General features: G+C 40.8%; 1 protein-coding gene across 2 annotated transcripts; it reads left to right on the top strand.

The window, feature by feature from the left end:
* The first annotated feature begins 403 nt into the window (after positions 1–403).
* vrk1 (VRK serine/threonine kinase 1) lies at positions 404–18,968 on the top strand. Of its 2 annotated transcripts, none has more exons than XM_042389153.1 (13): positions 404–508; positions 1,127–1,286; positions 1,570–1,625; positions 6,929–6,998; positions 7,646–7,733; positions 8,580–8,688; positions 9,646–9,738; positions 10,472–10,604; positions 11,851–11,971; positions 12,089–12,147; positions 13,672–13,841; positions 17,871–17,967; positions 18,606–18,968. In XM_042389153.1, the coding sequence occupies exons 2-13, from the start codon at positions 1,127–1,129 to the stop codon at positions 18,770–18,772; spliced, it is 1,323 nt and encodes a 440-aa protein (XP_042245087.1). In that variant the 5' UTR covers positions 404–508; the 3' UTR covers positions 18,773–18,968. The 2 variants fall into 2 exon arrangements, with proteins under 2 accessions (XP_042245087.1, XP_042245086.1); XM_042389152.1 differs by having other exon boundaries at positions 13,654–13,841.
* Positions 18,969–24,705: the final 5,737 nt, after the last annotated feature.

Here is a 24,705-nt window from a genome sequence, read left to right as displayed (position 1 = left end):
CAAAAGCATTTGGAAAAAGAATATGGAAAAATAAATAAAATAACATTATATAAGCATAAATAAATAAATGAATATACAGAAAAATAGAGTAATTTATATGTAAATAATAAATAAAAATATATTTAAAAAGTAAATGTGAAAATATATGAAAATGCTTAGAATTATTCTTTTATATTTTATGTCTTTATATTTACACATATATTTAATTTTTATTTATTTCTCTTTATATTCCCACATTTGTATTTGCTTATTTATTCTTTTATTTATTCCTCTTTGTATTTCCACACTTATTTTCTTATTCTTTTACAGATTTATTCTTTTTTATGGCACTCCTATGACTCCATATTCAGTAACGCACATCCACAGAGTCTCTGCCGTAAACTACGCAGCGTAATTGACCAATAGAATAGCAAAGTGTCGTGACGCCACTTCCTGGTGGTTGTGCGGGAAGTTTGGTCCTCACAGTCAACAACAGTCCTTACCGTCAACGTTCAACAACAAAGTCAAGGTGTGTATCCATTTTATACTCTAATAAAATGTGCGAGTGTCGGCTGTACTGACAGTGTCGCAGATAGTCGGCAGATAGTCTTGTTAAACGTCGTCATATATCAGCTAACGTCATTTAGCGATGCTAACGGGTAGCATGATAGCTAACAGACATTTATTTAGGTGTAATGTTACTTGGCTCATCTGTTAACTTAGCGTTTATAGACTCACTCTGCCCACAAACGCGTATGGTTTTAACGACAGGAGGCTGTCAGCTCCCCATCAAACATAATGTTGAATAGTGTTAACTAAAGCTATGTTAACTGACTTTATAAGCTGCACATACTTCACTAACAGGGAACGGACGACATCAGGATGCAGTTATCACTAGCTAACTCAGCTGCCTATCATTAGTGAATAGAATAATCAAATATGACACTTCTGTAACGTTACCACTGAAGCTAAAACCGCACTTTTAAGAGTTAACTGCGACATTATATGATCTCTGTTGGGTCTGTTCACAATGTATTGTAAATTAGCTTAGTATACAATTGGAAATAACGTTACTAACTACATCCAAAGTGAACTAGTCATGCATGCAGTAAGTTAGCATCAACTGCTAAAGATGACTGCGTTTCAGATGCCTCCTAAAGCTAAGGCGGCAGCGAAAGGCAGAGCTCCACCCAAGAGGAAGCTAGCAGAGGAGTTTCCACCCGGAGAAGTCCTTACAGACACTGGGAAGAAGGCCTGGAAGCTGGGGGCTCCAGTCGGACAGGGCGGCTTTGGCCTCATATATTTGGGTAAGACGAGATAAGTGGCTGATGATCCAGTTTGAAAGTCATATACATAACCCCAAAGACATCTACAGATAGTTTTATCATTCATCAGACTTTCAGTTTTGGTTCTCTCTCAGACAAAACCTCTTGCTTGAACACCAGACACTGACATCATTAATAGTTGACTATTCAGTGTATTTAAATGCAACTTTGTACTGTGCAGGATCTGACCTGCAAAGTCTGACACTTCAGTGATCTTAAAGGTGCTCTATTGAGTATTGAAATTATTCTTTTTCTTTTTCTCCAGCTGATGAGAATTCTGCAAAACCTGTAGGTGCTGATGCTCGCTATGTCATCAAAGTGGTAAGAATCTAAATTATTGGAAAATCATTATTTTAATTGTTTACTTGTTTTCTTTCATATGTGAAGTGGGTGCACACGCCTACTTAGCAATATACTCCCCTTTAAAATTAATTCAGCCCCCTTCCTTGAGTGCAGCACAGTTTATCAGTCACACATTTCTTTTGCAGTAGTTTCTGTTTTGTTTTTAATAACTTGATGGATCAGTTTTGCACTTACTTTTTGTAATATAATGAATGAAACGCACCCAGTTTATACCAGTTCTTCCCCAGTCGTATCGGGGTTTTCCATTGGCACTTTTGGCTGCGTCGAGTCAAACCATGCTGCGTTGATTTGCATTACCATCTTAAACACGTCTGACCTGCATCCAAGTGGGTTGCCCGTGACGACCCCCCTTCTCCATCTCAAACAAACGTGAGTCGTGCGGCAAGACTGAACTCATGTCTGTGCTGGAGACCAGAGAGAAAGCTGTGTGTTCAGCTCTCAGTACTTTTGTGGCTTCTAACTGAATCTCTGTGGTTTTGAAGTTTAGTTTCTCTCCTGTGTTTCTACTTTCAGATATCTGCTTTATTTGACCATTTTCGGACCACTTTCAGCCGTATCAGAGGCACGTTAAGTCACTGCAGATGAAAACAATCTCTGCTGTAGGGTTAGGGTTATGTTATGTTAAAAGCTTTCCACTGAAAAAGGAAATGAAATGTGCTCCATTAACATACATGAGGGCGGCAAAATATTAGGAACACTTTTCAATATAATGCACTCCAGTACACCACCTCAATAATAAACATAAAGTAGAGTTAAAACCTTTCTGACAATGTCAACAAGAACTGAAAATGTATAAGCTTTGTAAAAGTAGAATTTATGACAGGGCTGTTGTATTGGATTGCATTAGATTGCACAGGTGTTCCTATTAAAATGGCCAGTGAGTGTACATCATGCTTGTATACTCTATACATAAAGTGCAGATTGTAAGAAATACACATAATGGCCAGTATAACTCAAAGATGAACAAGGATACACTAATTTAAGATGCACAAAAGGAACAAATATCATTATTCTTTTATCAACAAGCTATTCCAGTATTTTCAGACTAATCTGAGCATTGAAACAATTCCCATTCATACAATTTTAAATTCTACATCGCCCTGCCCCACAGTGGCTGTATGACAGGACAGGTCAACAGTGCATGAAGAAGGGAGCTTTGTACCCCTCTACATCTCCAGCGAATCTGCAGTGATATGATGGGTGTGTAGAAAACACTGTTCAAAACTTTACGATAGGCTGCCTCTTCCCCTAGCTTCTCTTATATTCCTCCCATTATTTGATACAATATGTGACCATGTCTTCTTATCTATTTCACATTTCAAGTCATTTTGCCATACCATTCTGAAATTGTCACAAATAACACTATTCACTTTGCATAACATTTTATAACATAGTGAAGCTGTTTGCTTGATTTTTAGGGCTGGAAAAGAAGCTCCACATCATATTTGTTCCTTTGTGCATCTTGACACCATACACTCCCAGCTTTTGATTTGTATCTTCAAACATCCTTACAGTTCAAATTATACTGAGCACACATGAAAGATGTGACTCATCCTTGTGAAAATCTCCCAAACTATCTCCCTCTTTTACCCATTTTTTACCAATAAATAGACTTTCCCACATCAATCTCAGGATTATTCCATACAGATACGTATCTCTGCACATATGGAGATTACTTCATCATTTTGTTTGCCATATGACATACCTTCCTGTGGTCAAAAATAGGATTTATTTCTGGCACACCTGAATTTTTGTCTAATTTTTTATATAAGACCTGTGATGGTTTAAATGGTGCTGTCATATTCATTTCTAGTTGCATCCGTTTTGCCTTTTCTCCTTCCAGCTTCCAGTGTTTAGCCAATTTGGGTGATGTTGATAGGGTTTCAATGTAGTGAGTCCATGGGACCCACAGATGGTCATTGGAGTGGGGTCCCAGGGCTCTTAACTAACTTTTTTCACCATCCTCCCAGAACTGTCGTAAAATACAATCCAAGCCGTCCTGAAATGAATGTGGACCATCCTGAATTTAAAATCTTTGTTTTTTTACGTTTATCATTAGTTAAAATCATTCAAAGTTACCTTTAACATAAATAAAACATCATACAAATGATTAGATAATCAATCATCAACCTTGTTTACTCAATTCATTTGACAAGTTTAGATTAGACACTAGAGGTAAATCAGTCACTTCATAAATAAAGGTTTATCACCAAGTGAGGACAACGGATGGAATAAAAACTGCTTTCAAGGAGCAGAAAACTTTGAACTGTGGTAGGTAGAATATATAAAATAGATCCTCTCTGTCTGAAGAGTACAAACATCCCTCTCCTTAGTCACTTTAATAAACCCACGTCTCATGTACTGTTTCATCATACTGATGTAGCTTTAACTTGAACTTTCTTAGCTAACTTAACAAGACTAGCACACATTAATACGCTGTTTATGAGGCAGTTTTCCTACTGAGTGATGAGTTGAAGCTACCTCAACCTCTACAGGCTGGAGGATGGGACATCCCTTCTTGGTGGACCTTGATAATGTAAAAAAAGCAAATCATTCCATTTGTCAGGATATCGATCCACTTCCGGAATTCTGGACCAAACCCAAATTTACTAAGAACAATCAACAGAGCAAGCAGAGTGACAGGACAGGATGCAGAAGGAGCCGAATACTGTCGGTAGAGCTCCTATTCTTCATAAAGCCCACTTGGTCATTATGAATAATACTTGGGAGAACTCTCTCTAATCTGGCAGCTAGGATCTTTGACAGCACCCTTCCATCAGCATTACTCAATGAAATAGGACGATAATTAACAGCATCCTTTAAGTCTCTATCTTTTTTTTAGGGATAAGAATTATCAGGGCCTCCCTAAAGGACTCAGGTAGTCTTTTTATTTGCAGAGCTTCTATAAAGACATCTGTTCATCTTTCGGTTAGTATGTCAATGAAAGATTTATCAGTGTTCCCCCCCCCCCACCTGGATAGATTAAGACCCACCCAGGTAGATCAAATCCCAAAAGCACAACTGTCATTTCACAATGCACACAGACCAGCGGACCTTCAACCCATATAAGCATTTCTATTCTTATCTCCTACCACTCTGATTTGATTCACAAATGTCAAAAATCAATTTTCTAAATGTTAGTTAATAAGGTGATGCTGACAGAAGGAAAAAGGTGAAAGTCAACTGCGAGGGCAGTGCAGCACCTGGACAGTCTACAGCATGAACACACTAGAGTTATCTTGTCAATACGTCCATCCATCCACGTCTTGGACAACGATGGTTTTTCCTGGAGCTCACAGTGCAGCAGAGAGGCTGCTGGAGACATAACATTAATAGTAACACAGCGGAGCACCCCGCCCGGGGCCGGATTTAGTGATTTGGGGGCCCCAGGCAAACTCTGTCTTGCTTTATTTTCACCCTCTCTCTAACATGGAATGTTAGTATTGGCAGTGGTAGAAGAAGTACTTTTTTTCTGAAGTAAACCTATTAATACTGCGCAGTACAAGTCAGCATTCAAATTTTGACTTAAAAGTAAAGAGGTATTAGCACGATTACTTGTACTTAACTTGTGTTAAAGGTGTAGCTTTTAATTCTCATATAATGCTGGATAGGTTAATGAATAATTATCCATCATATTTTATTTCTTATATTTCATGAATAAAAGCAGTTAACTTTTTAAAATCAAAAGGCTGTTGACCATTTATCTTAATAGGTAGTTATGTTTCATATTATATTTCAGTAGACTAAGTACACCAGTGAATGGTTTGGCAAAATTAGATCATTTCAACCAGCAGTAAACAGAGTTATTCATGAATCTATGTTTAACTAGTTTACAAGGCTACTGAACCCGCCCGTCACCCACTATGCCACCCAACACCACAAGTAAACCGTCAACCTGTGGGAAACACTGTTTATAGGTTTCTATGGGCAAACCATCTAACCTCAGGGACTTTCCCTCATTCAGTTGTTAGATGGCCTTTCTAACCTCTGTCTCGTTGTAGTCGTTCCTCCCCTGAATCATCCTCACACTCAAACAAACTTTTATAGAAATCATAAAAAACTCTGTTAATGCTCTTTGTGTCTACGCTAAGTCTACTTTTTCTTGCTGTTTTTATCTGATTGGCCAAAAGTTTCCTAGTTTTATCCCCCTCTTCATAATAAATTGTTCTCTTCCAAAATAAAGCGGACTCCACTTTAGCGTTAAAAAACTTGTGCACTTGACTTTTTAATTTTCATGTTTGTTGAAGCGTTGAACTTGAATATTCTTTCACCAATTTTTTTTCTCCTGTTGTAGAATCTGATACTCCAAATTTTCCACTTTAGCCTTATTTTCTTTTTTCTTTTTAGAGGCCAACCTCTAACAAACACTTTAGAGGTCTCTCATATTGTTGCTGTTTTTTCTGTAGAACCTTCATTTTCTTCAAAAGAAAAGAGTCTTCTGCGATTGAATTTTGAACTGGTTCATTCTGTAATAATAATGAATGAAAACACCATCTGTATCATCAGAAAACTTTCTCTTCTTGAATCTCCAATAGCAAATCTACCATTGCATGGTTTGTTAATGAAAAGCCCCAATATTACTATTTATTAAGCTTTCAGTAAGTTGGTTTGAAATTGAAAAGTAATCAAATCTAGACTGACTGTCATGGCGATGAGGAAGAAGAGAATATTCTCTTCCCCTGGGATTAAGTAAACGCCATATATTAATTAACCCCAGATCTCTCATTAACATACAGATAGCTAGTCTATCTTTTGCTATAACTGCTATAAATTTAGTCTTATCCATGTAACCATCCAGCACTTGATTAAAATCAAATGCCAAGATGATATAACCTTCTGCCATGGTAGAAATAATATCATCTCATTTATGAAAGAAAACAGTTTACAGAAATGTTACCACATCATGGTTTATACTGATATCACAATATAAAACCTGATATACTGATATAGAGAATTGAATGGATACTGACCACCCCTACATACTACTACACCCCTCTGTTGCACTGTGTGTGTATTCTGTCTGTTCATGTGTAACCTTTAACATAAGATGTTTGACAACACATGTGTCAGTCTTTGTCAGTGCCAGGCTCTGTTCAGACACTGTTTCATACACTTGGCTATTTTTTTTAATCATTCAAATTTGGCTGGGTGGTTGATTACACATTCATCTGCGGTGTGACAAACTCAGAAAGCTTTTAACAGACTTTAATACCTGTTTAGTCCAATCTAGACTGTAACTGTACTTGTTGTTTTCTCCACAGGAGCCCAGTGAAAACGGACCACTGTTCTCTGAGCTCAAGTTTTACATGAGAGCTGCAAAGCCTGATCTGAGTAAGTCAGTTCACCGGTCCTTAGAAACATGCATAAACACACACACACACACACACACACACACACACACACAGACATATACCTAGAAGTATGTCACTAAGCCAGAGTTAGCCTTGTGATCATCATACCACATAGTCTCTCACCACCAGGGCAAACAAATAAAAGAAAGGCAACTTTCTTAATTAAAAAAGACAATCTTGTAGAGGAGGCACGAAGGGGCCCTGCAGAGGAAGGGAAGCTTTTGGTGGCAGCTCCATTGGCCCCCAGGCCACAGCTTTGCATTTTATATAATAACAATCCAAATGTCAATCTCCCCTGACAATTAACTGTTATATTACTAAGGAACCAAAGGCTCATATTTTATTCATGGTGGAATCTCACGTTGTTGGTAAATATTTGTCCCAGCAGCAGATTAGCTTGCGGCCACGGTGCCCGGCTCCCCCCCACGGAATTATACTCTTATTACTTTGAGCATCACAGCCATCACCCACTTACACCAGCACCAGTTAGCAGTTAGCTGTGTGCTCACAGGAAGTTGCAGTTACCAAACTGTCTTTGATTTTAGATGCTGTGTATTTCATGGATTCGTACACTCGCTTTTAAGTACCTTAAAAACATTCGCTGATATGTTTCCTCTCGGCCTGCAGTCGAGAAGTGGATGAAGTCTCACAAGCTGAAGAATCTGGGAGTTCCCAGGTACTGGGGCTCAGGTCTGCATGAGAGAGGAGGGAAAAGGTAAGGTTTGAATACAGGGCCAACACTCAAAACCTGAAATGTTCATTTGCAGTTGCAACTTTACAAATACACGCCACTACATGATCAGAGTTTAACAATAGAATAAGTACAAAATGCTTGTATCACAAAACAAACAGAAGTAGTGTACAGAAGATCAGTGTCAAGTTTGTCATTCCATAAAACGTAAAGGTCAATACAATAGAATTTGTGCTTAACCATAAATGTACAACTCAGGATTTGTGTCTCTTGTAAGATACATAATACAGGTTTCCAAAATGACATTCAAGTTATTTAACTGCTTATATATAAAAACAAAAGTTATTCTAAAACTGTTTGACAGAAAGGCAGTACCAAAATAAGTGGACGGGAGTCAATCTACTGCAAATGGCACCATGCTTTTCTCTATTTTTCATATTGTATTCTGCATCTTTCTAGATTAAAAAAAAAAGATATTGAGCTGCTTTAAATGTATGATTATATGTATAAGATTGCATCTTGTCTAGTTAGGATGGGTTATGCACAGGGTTAAAGAGAGAAAAATGATGAGTAACCTTTGGATGTTAACTTAATAGCACACATATAAAAATGTGCTAGAAACATGTGTGTAATCCTAGATGTTTAGATGAAAGGGTGCATTTGTATTTTAGTGGCATCATGTCAGTTACAGGGCATCTGTAGGTTTAATCACAGGAGCTCTCACATTGTTTCAAAGGCTCTTTTTAACATTTAACAAGGAGTTTTGAGCTCTTTTTCTTTCATAGGTCTTCTGCTAACTCTACAGATGATAAACACACAGCCTGTCTGACACTTTGAAAGTACTAAACAAGTACTCATTGTGCTTTGCAGGTATAGGTTCATGGTTATTGACAGACTGGGCACAGACCTGCAGAAGAAGTTTGAAGAATGTGGAAAGAAGTTCCCCAGAAAACTGGTCCTGCAGCTCGGTCTTCGACTGGTTAGTTACATCATCATCAAATGGTTTCTTTTTGCTTACATGTTTCCACTGGATTGCAATGAAGTGGTAAACAACAGGTTGATGGAATTACAGAAATGTTATTATGAGAAAATGTGTTAGAGACAGGAAGCATGAGGGGGAACCATACACGCCCTGCAGCCATCAAGAATACTTTTTATAATACCTCTGTCCCTCTGTCTTACCTAGTGACAAGCTAACGTCAATGTATAGCAGTTTACAAAGGCAGCAAAAAGCCTTACCTTCAGCCACAATCTTTCTTTTTAATTATTTTTATAGTGTAGCTTCCTCAATTGTCAGATAGTTTGGTGTCATGATTACCCATTGAGCATGTCTTGCTAGTGTTCTCCATTGAGCATCAGTGAGGAGAGCAATAACATAGTTTAATAGGTCAACACAGTGCATGTTATGACCACCAACCACTGGAGCTTAAAGCATGGTAGGCTACTTTTCTGCAGCCTTGCTAAGTATGCTAACATTAGTTATACTGTAATAAAATAATCAGAGCCAGCGAAGAAACTCGCTAGCACTAACGCTACCTCAGCTGCTACGTCAGTCACAAGATCACCTCAAGAGTCTGTGGAAGTGATGCTGCCGGATGGACTCTTTTGCAGAAGAAGAGCTCATCTGTAGCTTTTTGACGGGCAGCTTGAGACGGCAGGAAAAAACGGGGGAAGTTAGGTGACCTTTTCTTTTTGAAGCATTTGGTCACACCGTACAGATGTCATTTACACCTGGCTGACATGTGATCAGAGTGTGAGCCAGACCTCCTCCAGATGTGGGCGTTACATGCATTACTCCTTATTCAGATAGATATGACATGTTAATAACCAGACGGAGATCTTATCCTCAAGGCATGTTAGAAATCAAAACGACAAACTTCAGAGATATATTTCATCAGCACTATGAAGGGTGTAACATTGTTTTGTCCTTGTGTAGCTGGATATCCTGGAGTTCATCCACGATCACGAGTACGTGCATGCTGACATTAAAGCATCCAACCTCATGTTGAGCCACAGCGATCCCAACCAGGTCAGTAGCATCATCATCGCTAAAATCATCAAGCATTTTTCTCTATTTTCCATTCTTTGTGTTGGGAAACTAAGGTTCTATTGTGACCTCGGCACTGTTCCTTGAAAGCAGGGAGATGATTGTGTTTTTTTGATCATAACACACTTGTGCTGCTTCATTAGATTCAATTAAGGCCTGGAGAGGAGGGGGAGTGTGTGTGTGTGTGTGTGTGTGTGTGTGTTCCAAACGGGGGAGATTAGATGGCAGCAACAAAGAGCTTTTTCTAGCAAACAGGGTGGGGGCAGGGGCAAATATTTAATTTGAAGATTAATAATGTATCATTGGTGGTGTTATTAAAGAGCTATTTATAAATGACAATTTAAAAATCGGCCCCTCAGGATTTGAATATTAGGTAGGGTTGTTGTTTTTATAGCTGTGCTATTTTGACGCTTTCCCTGGAGTTACTGGGAATGTAGATTTGGTTTTATAATGTTTCTTTATTAAAGCCAATAAGCGGCTGTAGTATACAAGCATAATGCAGATCAAATATAATAATAAAGCTCAAAGCTCGGATTATAATTTGATATCCAGAAGTGAGGAATCAGCCCTATCTACGCTGCATGAACACAGTTTCATTTTGGAGTTTCAGGAAAAGTGAAATATGTATTTAAAAGTCTAAAGTATGACCTTGTTCTTGGTCCGTGCATGTGTGTGTGTGTGTGCATGCCTGAATTGCTGTGTTTGTGAACTGTAGGTTTACTTAGTAGATTATGGACTGGCATATAGGTACGCGCCCGACGGTGTCATGAAAGAGTACAAGGAAGACCCCAAGAGATGTCACGACGGCACCATCGAGTTCACAAGCATCGACGCCCACAAAGGAGCAGGTAGCTATGACAAGTATACGTTTTTATAAGCTCAGATACAGCTCCTAAAACCAAGGTGACAGGCCGTGAATTCTATGACATCATCATGGACAGATGCCATTGTCCTTTCTTTTCTATTATGTTACTTAAACATCCAACTATCTGGAGTATTTTAACCTTTGCAAGGTGTCAATTTGTTGTATGTTCCTCTCAGTCTTGCACTTTATGTAAGTGTCAGCAGTTGAACATGTTGGTGTGAATAAATGTCGTTGGCCGACAATCCAACAGTCATAACCACTTCAGGCAGTGATTGGCCAGATATGGAGGTGTGAAAATAGGGTTTGAACTCTATCATGCTATGTTTTAATTCATCACACTACTTCAGAGTACCGTATACATGAAGTGTATCCATCACATCCAACCATTTCTCAGATGTATATTCATACTTGTTGTATCAATCACACTCTGACCCAGACATTGTACATTCCTCAAATAACTTAAGTACAAAGTCAAGAGGTTGTGATATGTAGTACAGCAAGCTAACGGAGCTCTACACATGCTCAGTGGTGACTGCTTTACACAGAACTACGCTGCAGACTGAAAACATGATCACTGTTATTAGTCTGTGTCTAAATAAACTACAGTAAACCAGTTCTTCATAATGAAGCTCACTGATGGGTTTTCATTAGTTTCTGGACAATAAATGAGCTGTATGGCACAGAGGAATAAGAGACTGTATATCAGGCTTTGGATAGACACACAATACTTGTTAGTAGGATCAATTCATTCATGAGATTTGTTGGCTTTATCCTTTAACAGAGAGATTCTAAATCTTGTTCCACCTTTGCAAGATCAAGACAACTATACATTAATTGACATCTCTAAAGCACACATAAAATATAATGAATCTAGAAAACAACAAAACAATGTGAATGATCCAGGTCAGCGTTGTTGAGGAGATTCTTCATACTGTCTCAGTATAAAAGTGACTTTTTCCTCTTGCAGTGAGGAGCAACAGGTATGAATGAAAAGGCTGATACAACCATGCCAACTCTATGAATGAAAATATGAATATCAAGCAAAACGCTTTATATACAGCATGTAAGGAAGGGCAAGAATCATATAATACAAGGCATTTACCGTGGTGTTCACAACCTGACAACAGTGCATTTCCACATGAATGTTGATATTTTTTATTAATGTCAGTACTCAAAAAGGTGCTGCTGACAGTTTTTGCTGCTGCTGATTGGTGGTTGTGTGTCTCCAGCTGCATGTAGACGGAGTGACCTGGAGATCCTAGGTTACTGCATGCTTCAGTGGCTGTGCGGTCGCCTGCCCTGGGAGGACAGGCTGCAGGACCCCCTCTACGTCAGAGACTCCAAAATCAGGTGAGAGAAGCACACCTGCTGTCACCGCATACAGCAATCTGAACCTGTGAGTCAAACGTTTAGAATTCAGTTCAGTAATGTTTCAAATCTCAACACTACTTTGGATCTCACTTACAGGAGTAAAGAAAACATCTCTGAGTTTATGACCAAGTGTTTCTCCTCTCAAGACAGACCAGGTAAGTAAGAGGGATTGACACACTTTTACACGCTTCTGTTATTAAATGACGATAGAGAGCAAGTTTTTTTTAAGCGATTGGTGACTATGAATGAGATAAAACAAGCCTACAGTAGGACAGAAAGTAGGTGAGTGATGAATTTTCATTGGCAGTAATAGCAATAAAGAAATCAGTACAAATCCACAAGTATTACCTTTTACCCTCTGGTTTCTCCAGCTGCTTAATGGCCCAGTAATACCGTACAAGGCTGTTTGTACCAGCTTCCAGCTGTGTGTGTGTGTGTGTGTGTGTGTGTGAGCCTCTGTCGCCTCCATCTAGCTGATAGCTCACCAGATGATAGGGTTAAACCAGTGCTTCTGCAGAACGAGCGTAAATCAAGGAATTAAGACAAAAGGAAAGTGGCTGTGGGTCCACAATTAGCAAGGTGGGTAATTAACCTGTAATGACAATGATTATTAAACACCAGTGCTGAAACTTTTCACTGAAGCTGTTGTGACCACTTCACCTGATGGTGGCACAAAGATCTAATCCTTTAAAGGAGTCATTCAACACTTTTTTTGCTTTCCTCCTGGGAGGGACATAAGCTCAGGAATGTCCAAAGTTTAAAAATACATCCCCTCTAAAGCTCACTGATGAACACTCTCTTTGTTTGTTCCATACACACGTCTGTGGTTTTAGGGAGAGTTACATGCAACAAGAAGCAAATAAGCATATTTCCAAAAAAATGTTGAACTATTCCTTTAAAGATGGACTACTTTTCAGGAAATAAAATAAATTGGATTTTGATTTAAAACGCAAAAATGTACAAATATTGAGTCATTTATGAAAGAGATGTGTTTGATGATTTTAGAAGTAGTATCTTGATCAACGTCTACATGCTTCTCATTAGGATCGAGGGGAAGAACAAATGCAGGAAACATTTATAGCGCAGGCTGTAAATGGTGAGTCTGACGTTTGTTGAGTTGCCACTTTAATGTTGGCACTTTGACCTGCAGGCAGCGTGTCGGTTCAGGCAAAAGAGACAAACGCGAAGCGTCACACCTCCTTCCTTCTGCTCTGTGGAGCACAACCAAACTGTTGTTTACAACTCCATCTGTGTGTGTGTGTGTGTGTGTGTGTGTTTGTGACTGTTTGTCAAGTCTGAAGAAAGTCACAGCAAACAGAATTAAGCACGACGCTGTGACAAGAGTGGAACATTATGGTGACGACAGAGTCTCGGAACAAAGATAGTCAGTAACACGAGGATGAGAGATGTTCAAGTCCAGTCAGGGTTATTTAAATAGTCTTTCATCACAAAACGCATATCAAAACACTTTACAAGGACAAGCTCTCACAGAGCTAACTTATCAGACACAAAACAAAATATCAGTGTACAAAGAAGAAAGAAAAACACAAAGCAGAAGACTTGATAATCTCCTTGATCCATTTTCTGGTACAACTGATTGTGGCATAGAGGTGAGGAGCTATTTGCAGGCTGTCAGGTTATGATGAACTGGTGCGTCTTAGTGTTTCTTTGTGTTGTAGATGAGATGCAGAGGTTCATGGAGGAGGTGAAAGCTCTGGGTTACCAAGACAACCCACCGTACGACAAGTTCCGCTCCATCCTGCAGGCCGGACTGAAGACTATCCAGGCTAAAGATGACAGCAAACTAGAGTTCACTCCCATCAACGGAGCTGTATCAACTCCTGCCAAGGTCAGTGCAGCAAATCATTCTCTCTCACACCTTCACTTCATCATGGAATTATTGTATAGCTGATGAATGTGTGGACAATAATCAGGATAGCATGGAGAGCTGAGGAAAAGAGACAGAGCCAGAGTAAGTCTTAGGAGTATTGTTTGGCTGTCTGGCTGCACTAGCCTTAGAGGGCCAGTATTTATGTATGGCTAGCCCATTAACAAGGCTACCATACAGCCATTAGCCTCATTAGTGACTGCTGCCTCTACATGGATCAGTATCTGCCAGTGATGTAGCAGCATTAAACAGCACTTGCCAACGGGAACAGATATCTCAGTTGAACATAAGTGTCATGCTGTTTACAAGTCGACATAACATTATGCCATTATAACAACAGTGACACATGACAATATTTACTGGAATAAGGCAATTGAAAAAGCTTTCAGAGGTTGCATATTTGGGGAATTTGGAAGGCTTGAGCCACATTCTTGAAGGTTTTTATAATGGTGTGTTTATTACTTGTAGAAATGTTTAAGTTTTGAAATTATAAATCAATCACCTTAAATGTCAGTTTAACACATGTACCTACGAGCATGATCTGTGACATCACAACTAGTTTGGAGCTAATCGTGGTCCAGTACGCAACTTACACAAGTGTGAAGCCTCCAATGCAAATACACTGAGAATGGACTTTTCAGTGAAGTAGGAGACATCTGGTGTCCAGCAGTTAAAGTTTTGAAATAAACAATGTTTGTATATTGATAGATTTGAATGAGTTGGAAGGACAATATCTAATTTAAAGGATGTTAATGAGGTAATTTAACTTTTTTGTAGAAATAAACATATTAGACACAAATTATTACTCAAAGCTGGATATTTTTTCTATGTCTTCAAACGTGTCTGGAGGGGATCTTAAACATCTGACATCTTGAATGGAATATTAAAACATAAAGACTGACAGTCTATTGTTTACTTCTTTTAACTCAGTCTTCCTCCACCTTTCTTTTCCCTCTCCATCTTCAATTTCTCATCCCCTGGGCAACAAGGTCAAATGATATTAGACATAATATTTCTTATTGTGATGATACACCTTCTTTTAGCTTTATTTATTGCCAAGGAAGCAAAATTGTCATGGTTCATCTACCACAAATGCTTCATAATACTGCTGTAGTGGGCAGTTTTCTCTTAAATTTTATTTCATTAAGCATCACTTTAGAAAAAATGACTCCATCTATCCTTTCTTTCCTCTCTCCTACACACTGGAACATAGCAATAGAAAGATGGCATAAAATAGATAAGATATAAAAGTTAGCAACAATATAACAATGTAATATAAGAAATAAACATGATTTTACAAACTATAATGAAATGAGCTTGTATATATTTAAGGTGGGGGGATGTGCAATGAGAGGAGCAATGTAAATAACAGTCTCAGAGGTAGAAATGGGCAGTAGCGCAACAGAGTCATAAAAAGTGCGATGACAGGGAGGTGGGGGTCGGGTGTGAGTGATGGGAAGAAGCTTTGGGCTCAGAGGCTCCTGTAGCACCTACCAGAGGGTAGGTGGAAGAACAGTCCATGGTTGGGGTGGGTAGGGTGTTTGTTCTAGATGTCCTGTATGGCCGGGAGCTGGGTGCCAGTGATGTGCAGGGCAGGTCTCGACCACCCGCTGCAGGGCTTTCCTGTCTGCTATCGTGCAGTCGCCAAACCACACTGAGATGCAGTTTGTGAGGATGCTCTCAGTGGTGCTGTGGTAAAGTTTCATGAGGATCTTTGGTAACAGCCGGGTCCTCCTCAGCCTCCTCATGAAGTCGAGGCGTTATTGAGCCTTTTTAGGAAGCAGGTGTTAATTGTCCAGGTGAGATCCTCAGAGATGCAGAATCCCAGGAATTTAAAATAGAGACGTGCTCCACTTCGGCTCTGTTGATATAGATGGAGGAAAGTCTGCAGCTTTTCATCTTCCTGATGTCCATAATCAGTTCTTTGGTCTTTTGGACATTGAGGACAAGGTTTTTGAAGGAGCATCATGATGTCAGATGCTTCACCTCATCCCTGTAGGCCGTCTCATCATTATTAGTGAGTCGGCCCACAAATGAAATGTCTTTAATCCAGTTGTTCAAGGTCTTATTGAAGCATTCTATGACATGTTACTCTGTCTTGAATGTTATTGAAATCTCCGTCTTATCTGCTTTAGTAATGTTTACTTGTCAGTGATTACTCAAAGTTGACTATGTGTGACTCTGTAGCTTTATGGAGCATTTCAGCATCTTTCAGCTCATTGTTTTGGTTTTAAAACCTGCAACTTAACTGTTTTGCTTCAGTCTCACCACTCTCATCAACCTTGTTTCCAGCAGCAGCAAGAGCAGCAGCAGCAGGCAGCTGTTTTCAGTGAAAAAGCTCTAAAAAAACCCCACTGCGCTCAACCTCCTCAGCAGCAAACAGACATTTAGCAGCCAGATATTTTTCTCAGGGGTCGGTGGAGACCAAAACTGAGCAAAGAAAAGAGTGAATATCGGTCTTACGTTCACCACAGAGTGAACAGGTGGACACAAACACAACTCCAAATGAATGCTAATGTCGCTCTGTTTCAGACGGATGTTCAGATAGGCACCTGTTTGTGCAACAGCACATATGCTGTTTACAATGATGTTGGCAGCAGATTTACCACTCAAAAATTTGTACTAACATTTGATAAAACAGGTACTTGATTTCAGGCAGAGGTGGACAAAAGCAGCTTCTCAGTTTGAACTAAACACCATCAGTTTCACACTCAAAACTCTGTCTCCATCTGACTTGTTTGAAATGGTCTTATAGATGTACTCCCTTACATCATATAATGCTTAAAGACTGAGGCTGAAGCTACAACTTGCTACTATAGCTAAAGCTATAATTTGTTGCAGTGGGAAATAACATTAATTACTTTGCACACAGCTACGGTGTCTGTATTCTTACAGGTTCACATTCTAATATTAATTTAATTGACAATATGATCAGTCATATTTCTTTCCTGCTTTCCATCTTCCTATTTCTCTCTTCTTCTTCTCCTCTCCTGCAGTCTGTGTCTCTCACTCTCTGGCTCTTGCTCTCTGACTCTCTGTGCATATGGAAGATGCCACCGGGGACATGGCGTCGCCAGCCGAAGGGTTACCGGGCCCCGGCACTGGTTATTGTATGTAATTATCCCGCCAATCTGTTCACCTCAGCGGGTGCCACATGGTGATCATGAGGTAGCAATTGTCAAAATGGAAGCAAAGATGGAAAGGGGGGGGCAGGGGGATCAGTGATAGTTCAGGCTGAGAGTGGAGCTTCATTATAGAGGCCCAGGATGGAGGAGGATGGACGGAGGAGTTGATTGCCTTCACTAAGTGCTCGACTCTTTGGGGGGCCACCTTTTCTTTCTCTTTCCTCAGCAGACCTCACTCTCGCTGTGATTTCTGTAGAGATGAAGGAGATAATAAATTGATAGTTTATGGAAAACTCTTTGCCGTATTAGCAGCGATTTTTAAAAAAAAAAACCTTCATCTTTGTTGACCCCGATGTTTAAACACACTTTATGAGCGGTAAGAAAGGAAAGCTGGAGTGTTTCTATTTGCCGCTCTGTGGTCAAAACAGCGGAATACATAATCAGACGTTTTAATGGATTAATGTCTGCGAGGTCTTGGTGGCTGGTGAGATGGCAGAGCGATAATTGCATTTGCTCAGACTTCACACGTAGAAGGCTGGAGGCTCCGAAAAGTCGGGTCGCCTCATCGCCAAGTCAAGGCCTCGCCTCAGTGTTTGTCTCTTTATTCCCCTCAACATCAGGCCTGAGAGCATCAACAAACTCTCTACTTATAGACTTAAAAATTGTGTTGTACTTTGCGTTTGGGCCCCTTTTTGTATGAGCGGTTTTGTCAATGAATACATGGAAGACCAGCTACAGTAGAGTTTGATGGTCGTGCCGGTACATGACCCACAGCTGAGCATTATCTTAAAAACAACTACAAACGTTCATGTTTAGCCACCTCCTGGTTGACAGTCCCCTTCTCTTCATTTGCTTCCCCTTCCAGAAGACGACCAAGAGAAAGAAAGCAGCAGATCAAGGAGAAGGAGGTGATGAAACTGACGGAAGTCCGGTCAAGAAAAAGAGAGTCGCAAAGAAAAACGGTAGGTTTTCTCTCCTCTGATCAGATACCTGTCTCAGGGATGGGAATTGATAAGATTTTATTGATACCTGATCAGTTTTTTGTGTGGAAAAAAACTACGCTGACACAGGTTTTCAGTGTCAAAATGAATATTTTATTATCTTCATTGTTTATCAATGACTTTGAATGCTGATGGAAATATGAAACATAACTGGTAGATAAGATAAATGGTCCGCAGCCAAAAGTGAACTACATTAATGAATGAATGAATTTGAAAACATCTTACAGTCTCCTGCCTGTATGAGAATAATAAAATGAGTGGGAGGAGGGCTGCTCCGCTGTGTTATTAAGAGCAGCCTGTCCGCTGTACCGTTAGCTCCGGGGAAAGCCATCGCTGTCCAACACGCTGAGCGGCCGCAGGGTTTCTGAGGTGAAACAGACTGAACACCGAGTTATTTTCTTCACCTCAGAGTTGGTTCAAGTTGTTCAATGCTGGAGTGTGTGTTGGTCAACCAGTCTCGTTTGTTACTGCTGATTGCTGCTCCGCTAACATTAGTGGGACAGAGCATGATAAACATTTGAGTGTTTTACAGATATTTGTCAGGACTTTATGTTGGTTTGCTTTATGATATAGCAGTGAAGGTGTGTTTTCCCCTCCAGAAGTGAACGGTGTAAAGAAGAGTCCTAAAAAGTCTCCTAGACCAAAAAAGGTTGCCAGCACTGGAAAACGCAGTGTCCCCAAATCCAGATTGGTGGAGATGGGCACCCAGACGTCACCTGGACTCGCCAAGATATCCAGAGGCAGACCCAAGAAAACCAGCACCTAAACATCCAGCTCTCTCTTCACTCCTCCATCCTCCTGGCTTTTCCCTGCTTCTTAAAAAAACACTTTTTCTAAGTTTTATACTATATGATTTTCTGTTTCTGTTCTGATATGTTACACACTGATAAATGTTGATGTTTGACTAAATGTCTTGTGGTTGAAAACAGCTCCATTATAATAAAGAGGAAATTAAATTGTCAGTCTTGTGTTTTTTTTTATGAAAGGTTTGAGAGTTGAGGGCCCGAGTGTGATGAAAGCAGACTAGTTTGTCTATGCTTTTATTCACATTGTTGACCAGAGACATGATGGAGACAGCAAACAGCATGATTTGGAGCATCAGATTTTTAAACTGAAATGAAGACACAGAATGCTGTGAGAGCTTTGCTTGTTTACTGTTTTGTGATCCATAATGAACAGTTGAGAGACCGGACAACACTCAGCTGCTTATTTTTGCACTTACTGTCCGGTGGAGTAAGAGGTAACCAGCTCCAGAGTAAGTACAGGAGGCTGCTGCACATCTAGTTTCTATTGATGAAGCTTGTGTCCTTATTTAACTGTATGTTATGATAGGTCAACTTCTTAATAAGTTACCCTAACTCAGACACACACTTGATATTGTCGTGCACATGTTGCAGAATTAGAGGTTACGTTGTATTTTGATTCCAATGAGGGTTTCCCAAATATTGCCATTGTATTTATACCTGATCCCTTAATATGGAGGGCCTTCCACAGCTGTAACTGTGACTGCACACGGAGAGACACTTTGTAACGGAGTGGGAGGGGTGGAGGGGTCAGAATGGAAAACAGCCTTAGTGAGGAGAGCCAATCAAGATGGAGTCCAGTTATGATGCATTTATTTGAGCAGAAAGAGTGTGTAAAAAGGATATTTTGAAAATGCAAAAGCTCTCACCATTCAGACAATATAAACCTGAATGTCACGTTTGACTTTCTCAAACCTTTAAGGGAGTAAATGCACCGCCTCTGAGCTCAGGACTGCTAATGCACATGTTTAGGGGGCGACAGGATGATAATTACGTTTTGTGAAGAGACATCTAAATCAGTGGCCTGCATCTACAAATAAGTGCATCTCTTTGTTCTCCTGTCCGTCTCTGTCCGGCTGCTGAAATGTCACGTTTCCTGACAGATATTTCTCAAATTGTTGTCAAACTTCTATCAAATCATCAGAGCTACATTTCTATCAGAACGAGAGTGCAGGAGAAAATTTCACACATGAAAAGCTGCTGACAAGCTGTCCATTTCCCCTCCATCCACCCTTGTCCTCAAGCTCATGGACCGACCCCGATGGGACCCCCCACCTCCCTCATTAACTCCCAACAGGCTGCCCCATCCTCCCCTCCCTCCCCACGGAGGAAGACATCTCCACTAATGTTAGTGTTGTGAGGGCCCTCGGGGGGCCCCTGTGGTGGCTGGTGGCTTGCCATCGATTGTTCCAGCCTCTTCAGAAGTAAAGAGACCCCCTGCCCAGCTCCCCCGCCCCCACTCCCACTGACCTTGGGGGCACCACAGCCGCAGTCCCGCAGTAGGGGGCAGTAGTACATAATGATAGCAAATGGATGTAGGTGGGTGGGGGGGCAGGGGTTGGAGAGACGGAGGGTGGGGAAGGGACGGCACTTAAACACAACACTACCATCTTTTCTGCTTGCAGCGAGAGGTGCACAATTTCACCCCGGCCGGCCATTTTCATTTAGCATGGATGTGTTATCCACTGGCCGGCCTGGCAGGCAGTTGTTGCCCATGTGTTTGCTGCGGTCGGCCTCTGATCGGCGAGCCGGCGGAGCGTGAAAACCTCGCAGCAGTGGCCTAACCACCTCTCTCATGATATGGATGCCAACCCTCCCCGGGCCCATGCGCCAATAACTCGATAGCAGTTTCCCCGGCCAGTGGGTTTCCTGTGTGTTTGTGACAATTGTCAGTATTTTGGTGGGGTGGCATAGGAGGGGATCCAAAGTGTTCCGACTCAAATGGAAGGTACAGCTAGGGGGTGGTTCATTGCAGGAGCCAAAAGTTGAGACTTAAAAGAAAAGAGGGATTGGAATGTTTTCACTCGTTTCATGCTCACAATCAGCGATTAGTGATGTTTTAAAGCTGTGGATTTGAATGAGAGACCAAGACCATGTCCACACTAAGCCACACATCTTCTTCTCTTCAATTTGACCTCCATCCAGACTAAAACAGTGTTTTTCTCCCCCTGTTAGAACGTTGGTTTGGCGTAGTAGTGTGTATGGAGAAAACAGAGCTTTGGAGCAAAGCTGTCATATTGGTAATAAAACAGACGGTGGCAGTAGTGAGGCATTTCATTGGAAGAAAAAGAAGAAGAAACATAACGATGCGGTTTCACGCGAGTATTGTTCTCTTTATTGTCTACTTTGACAGCTTGTTAAGAGTTAAATGTAGCTATCTACCACCCTTCTCTGCTGAAACTGTTGGAATCTGCTCACAGTAAACTGTCAGGAAGCTGCTCCGGAAACAGAAATAGTATTTCTTCTTCACTGGTTTTCTGTGGCTGACTTGCTCATCTGTCCTCTGCACATGCCCAGTAAGAGGAGAATTACCTGTTTTGGCCTTTTAATGTGGACGGAGGTATTCCCAGAGACGAGCTGAAACTCCTGCTGTGGTCACATGTTACTTTTGCTCGAAAACGGCGTTCTAGAATGTATTCATTCATGTAGATGTACACCAACATGAATGTTTTGCAAAGTTGCATCCACCATCAGCCATGTGTAAAACCATACAGTCCTCCAAACTTAAAGGTATTATCCAATGTTTTTCATTGCCTTAAAAATAGCCAATACCCATGGCAGCATTTCCTGATCTGACACCTTTATCAGAAAGATGATGATTACAAAAATGATTTCTATGACTGTCCTGATCTGCCACCACAGTGGTTTCAGCTGCTATAATCAGTATTTCGCTCAGTGACAGACAAGTGACTGAAGGGTTAAAAAAAAAAAAAAAGGAGTGTAACTCACACTGAAAGTCAAAATCACCAAACCAGCAGTATCACCTGCTGGAGGTTGTCATGCACCTTTCACTCGTCCCCGGCAGCATCCTCCTCTTCTTGCTCCTGCTCTCCACTGGAATCAGCCTGCTCATCTGTCCAGACTCTTTCCTCCCTCCTCTTCATTTGACGGTGGACTGTTAATGTTATCACTGCAGCTAGGCATGCTAATGCTAACAGGATTTATCATGGCAGTGGCATCAATATTTTGAATTAATGTGTTAAAACATTTTGCAGATTTTTTTTTCTTTTTCTCTCTGACCTTTTCTGCTCTGACCTGACTGATTTACCTCTAGTGTCTAATCTAATCTTGTCAGATGAATTAAGTAAAAAGGTTGATGATTGATTTTTTTATGTTAAAGATCACTGAATGATTTTAATTAATGATAAATGTAGAAAAACAAAGATTTTCAATTGGGGATGGTCCATATTAATTTCGGGACAGCTTAGATTGTATGTCAGGATGGTTCCGGGAGGATGGTGAAAAAAGTTAGTTAAGAGCCCTGGGACCCACTCCAATGGCCATCTGTGGGTCCCAGGGACTTAAAAACCATCACTGAAACGATATACAGTATCTTTCTCAGGAGTTGGTGCAGTGAATATCGGACCTACATTCAGCAGCTTAACAGAAACATGACAGAAAGTCAATGCTAGTGTTGCTCCATGTATACTGTCTGTGTAAAAAGTCAAATACGTTAGCAATAACAACTTCATAAAGTGATGACAGTTGTGTTTTCAGTTTGTCTCGCTGTCCCCATGCGGCCAAACAATCAATTCTTACAGCTTGAAAGTTTCAGATTTCAGTTGATGGGAGGAATGAAGCAAAACATTGTTGAAGAACATGTGATCGTGTCTTTGGTTTGATTTCTTATGTACACTCGATGGTAGGTGTGAACTATTCACTAAATCACGCCAGAAGTGGCTAAAAAGGTAAAAAAGAAGTCATTTTTCATTTCATTATATTTTAATCTAAATCACATGGACTTCTTTGTCTTGCGGTTGTGAATAATATGCTGTGTCAGTGGCCTCCTGTGTCTTCACTCTATATTCCCTGGCTCTTCAATTGTCACAGCTTAGACAGTAAATCTGCATTTCACACTCCACCCTCACTTGGAAAAAAGTAAACCAGAAACTCTGTATTTTACCCACCCTTCCACCCCTAAAAAAAAGTACAATAAAAACTCTCCAACAGTTGCAATCATCCACGCCTACCTCCTCCTGAAACTCCTGGGTGAAAAGATAGAATGGAAATTTCACTCTGTTTGTGCTGTAATTTAGCCCTCCCTCCCTCCCTTTTTTTTTTTTTTTGTCAAAAAACAGGCCCCCTCTCCCAAAGACAAAAACACACAAAAAAAATATGCACACCGATTCCAGGTGTGGGGGGGAGTGTGTGGGTGAAGTTACGGTACATTTGCCATTCTAGTTGTGTGTAAATATTAGAAAGCAGCGGGTTCCTGGCGTGAGGAGAAGCCAGCCAAAGCGGCGGCACTAAGACAGGCGTCCTTATCGGTATTGTGTTCAGACTCCGGCATGCTCCTGCTGTTTGTAATCTGCAGCCGCCGCTGTGAGCAAAACTGGACAGGCATTTATTGTCCCAGCAGGAGGACGCTTGACAAGAGAATGTTAAACACTCCGCTACCTGCAATTTTCAAAAGGCGATAGCAGACATGATAAAATGTACACACACATTTAATTTCATGTTTTCTTTTTTTTTTTTTAGAGGAAAGGGGGGAGGCAGCAGAGAAATGGCAACTTTCTCTCTTAGGGGGAAGAGCGAACTTTTTCTTTTTTTTTTTTTTTTTTTTTGAGTCTCACTGTTGCTGATTCGTCTGTTTGTGTGTGCCTGAGCATATCTGTAAGTGACATGATGGAGGAAGCACAGCAGCAGGTCTTCCTTCAGATCCTCGGGGTGACAGACTCTTCTAAGAGAAGAGTGCCAGGGCGGGCTGACCACAGGCCAAATGGGAGCTTTAATTTGATTTGTTGCTGGCAGTGGTGTTGACTGGGCTCGGCGGTCATCAAGAAGACATGTTCATCAGTGCCCACTCTTCACCACATGTACACAGTGTAATATATAAGCTACTCGCAGTCTTCACTTCATCCTCTGCCAGTTTTATGCTTAGACAAGTGATGTGCCAAGTGTCCACAAAAGGATGTGAGGAGAACATGGTCTGTCCTCCTTCATTAGTGGGCTGATTTGATTTAAAATTATGGTATGTTCACACCAAACATGAAGCAAATTTTTCACACGGCGCGATTACATACAAAGTCGATTCAAAGACACAAAGAGATGTGAATTTGCAACGTGAATGACGTGAATACGTGAAATTTGCATCATTCACGCGAGTTGAAATTTGTGTGACACTGTGTTGCGAAAGCCTATCAGTGCTGAGATTCTTCTGATGTCCTGACATTGAATCAGAAATTGGATGATACACTTATTGTAGCCATCTGTGGGAACCCAGAGCTTGGAGAAAAGTCAGCGAGGAAGTTGAAGCTGAAAATTTACTATGAACCAAGTTAGCACTAGCATTAGCCCCTGTTAGCACAACTATTAGCACAGCTGGCATACTTGTCTGGTGTAGTAGTGATTTAGATTCAACAGTTCATGTTTTCGTGTGTTTTTTGTCAGAGGAGATTTGCCGCAGGAAGTGGAGGAGCCTCAGGGGCGCCTACCTCAAGGAGAGGAGAGAGGAGACAGATAAGAAGAGTGGGTCAGCAGCAGGGCCAGCTAAGAGGTGGAAGTACTCTGCGGTCCTGTCTTTACTCGACCCCTTTGTTACCCCTAGAGAGACGAGCAGTAACATGGGGCGGGGGGGCGGGGGGGGGGGGGGGTCAAGGAAGACAGGACTGCAGAGTACAACACATAGAATGCAGATGCAGGACCAGTCGAGGACCAGGGTTCAGATGCAACAGCA

This window comes from Thunnus maccoyii, chromosome 16 (assembly GCF_910596095.1).
Source record: "Thunnus maccoyii chromosome 16, fThuMac1.1, whole genome shotgun sequence".
NCBI lineage: Eukaryota > Metazoa > Chordata > Actinopteri > Scombriformes > Scombridae > Thunnus > Thunnus maccoyii.
The sequence above is the reverse complement of the archived record's forward strand: the minus strand, read 5'-3'. Positions and strand labels throughout refer to the sequence as shown.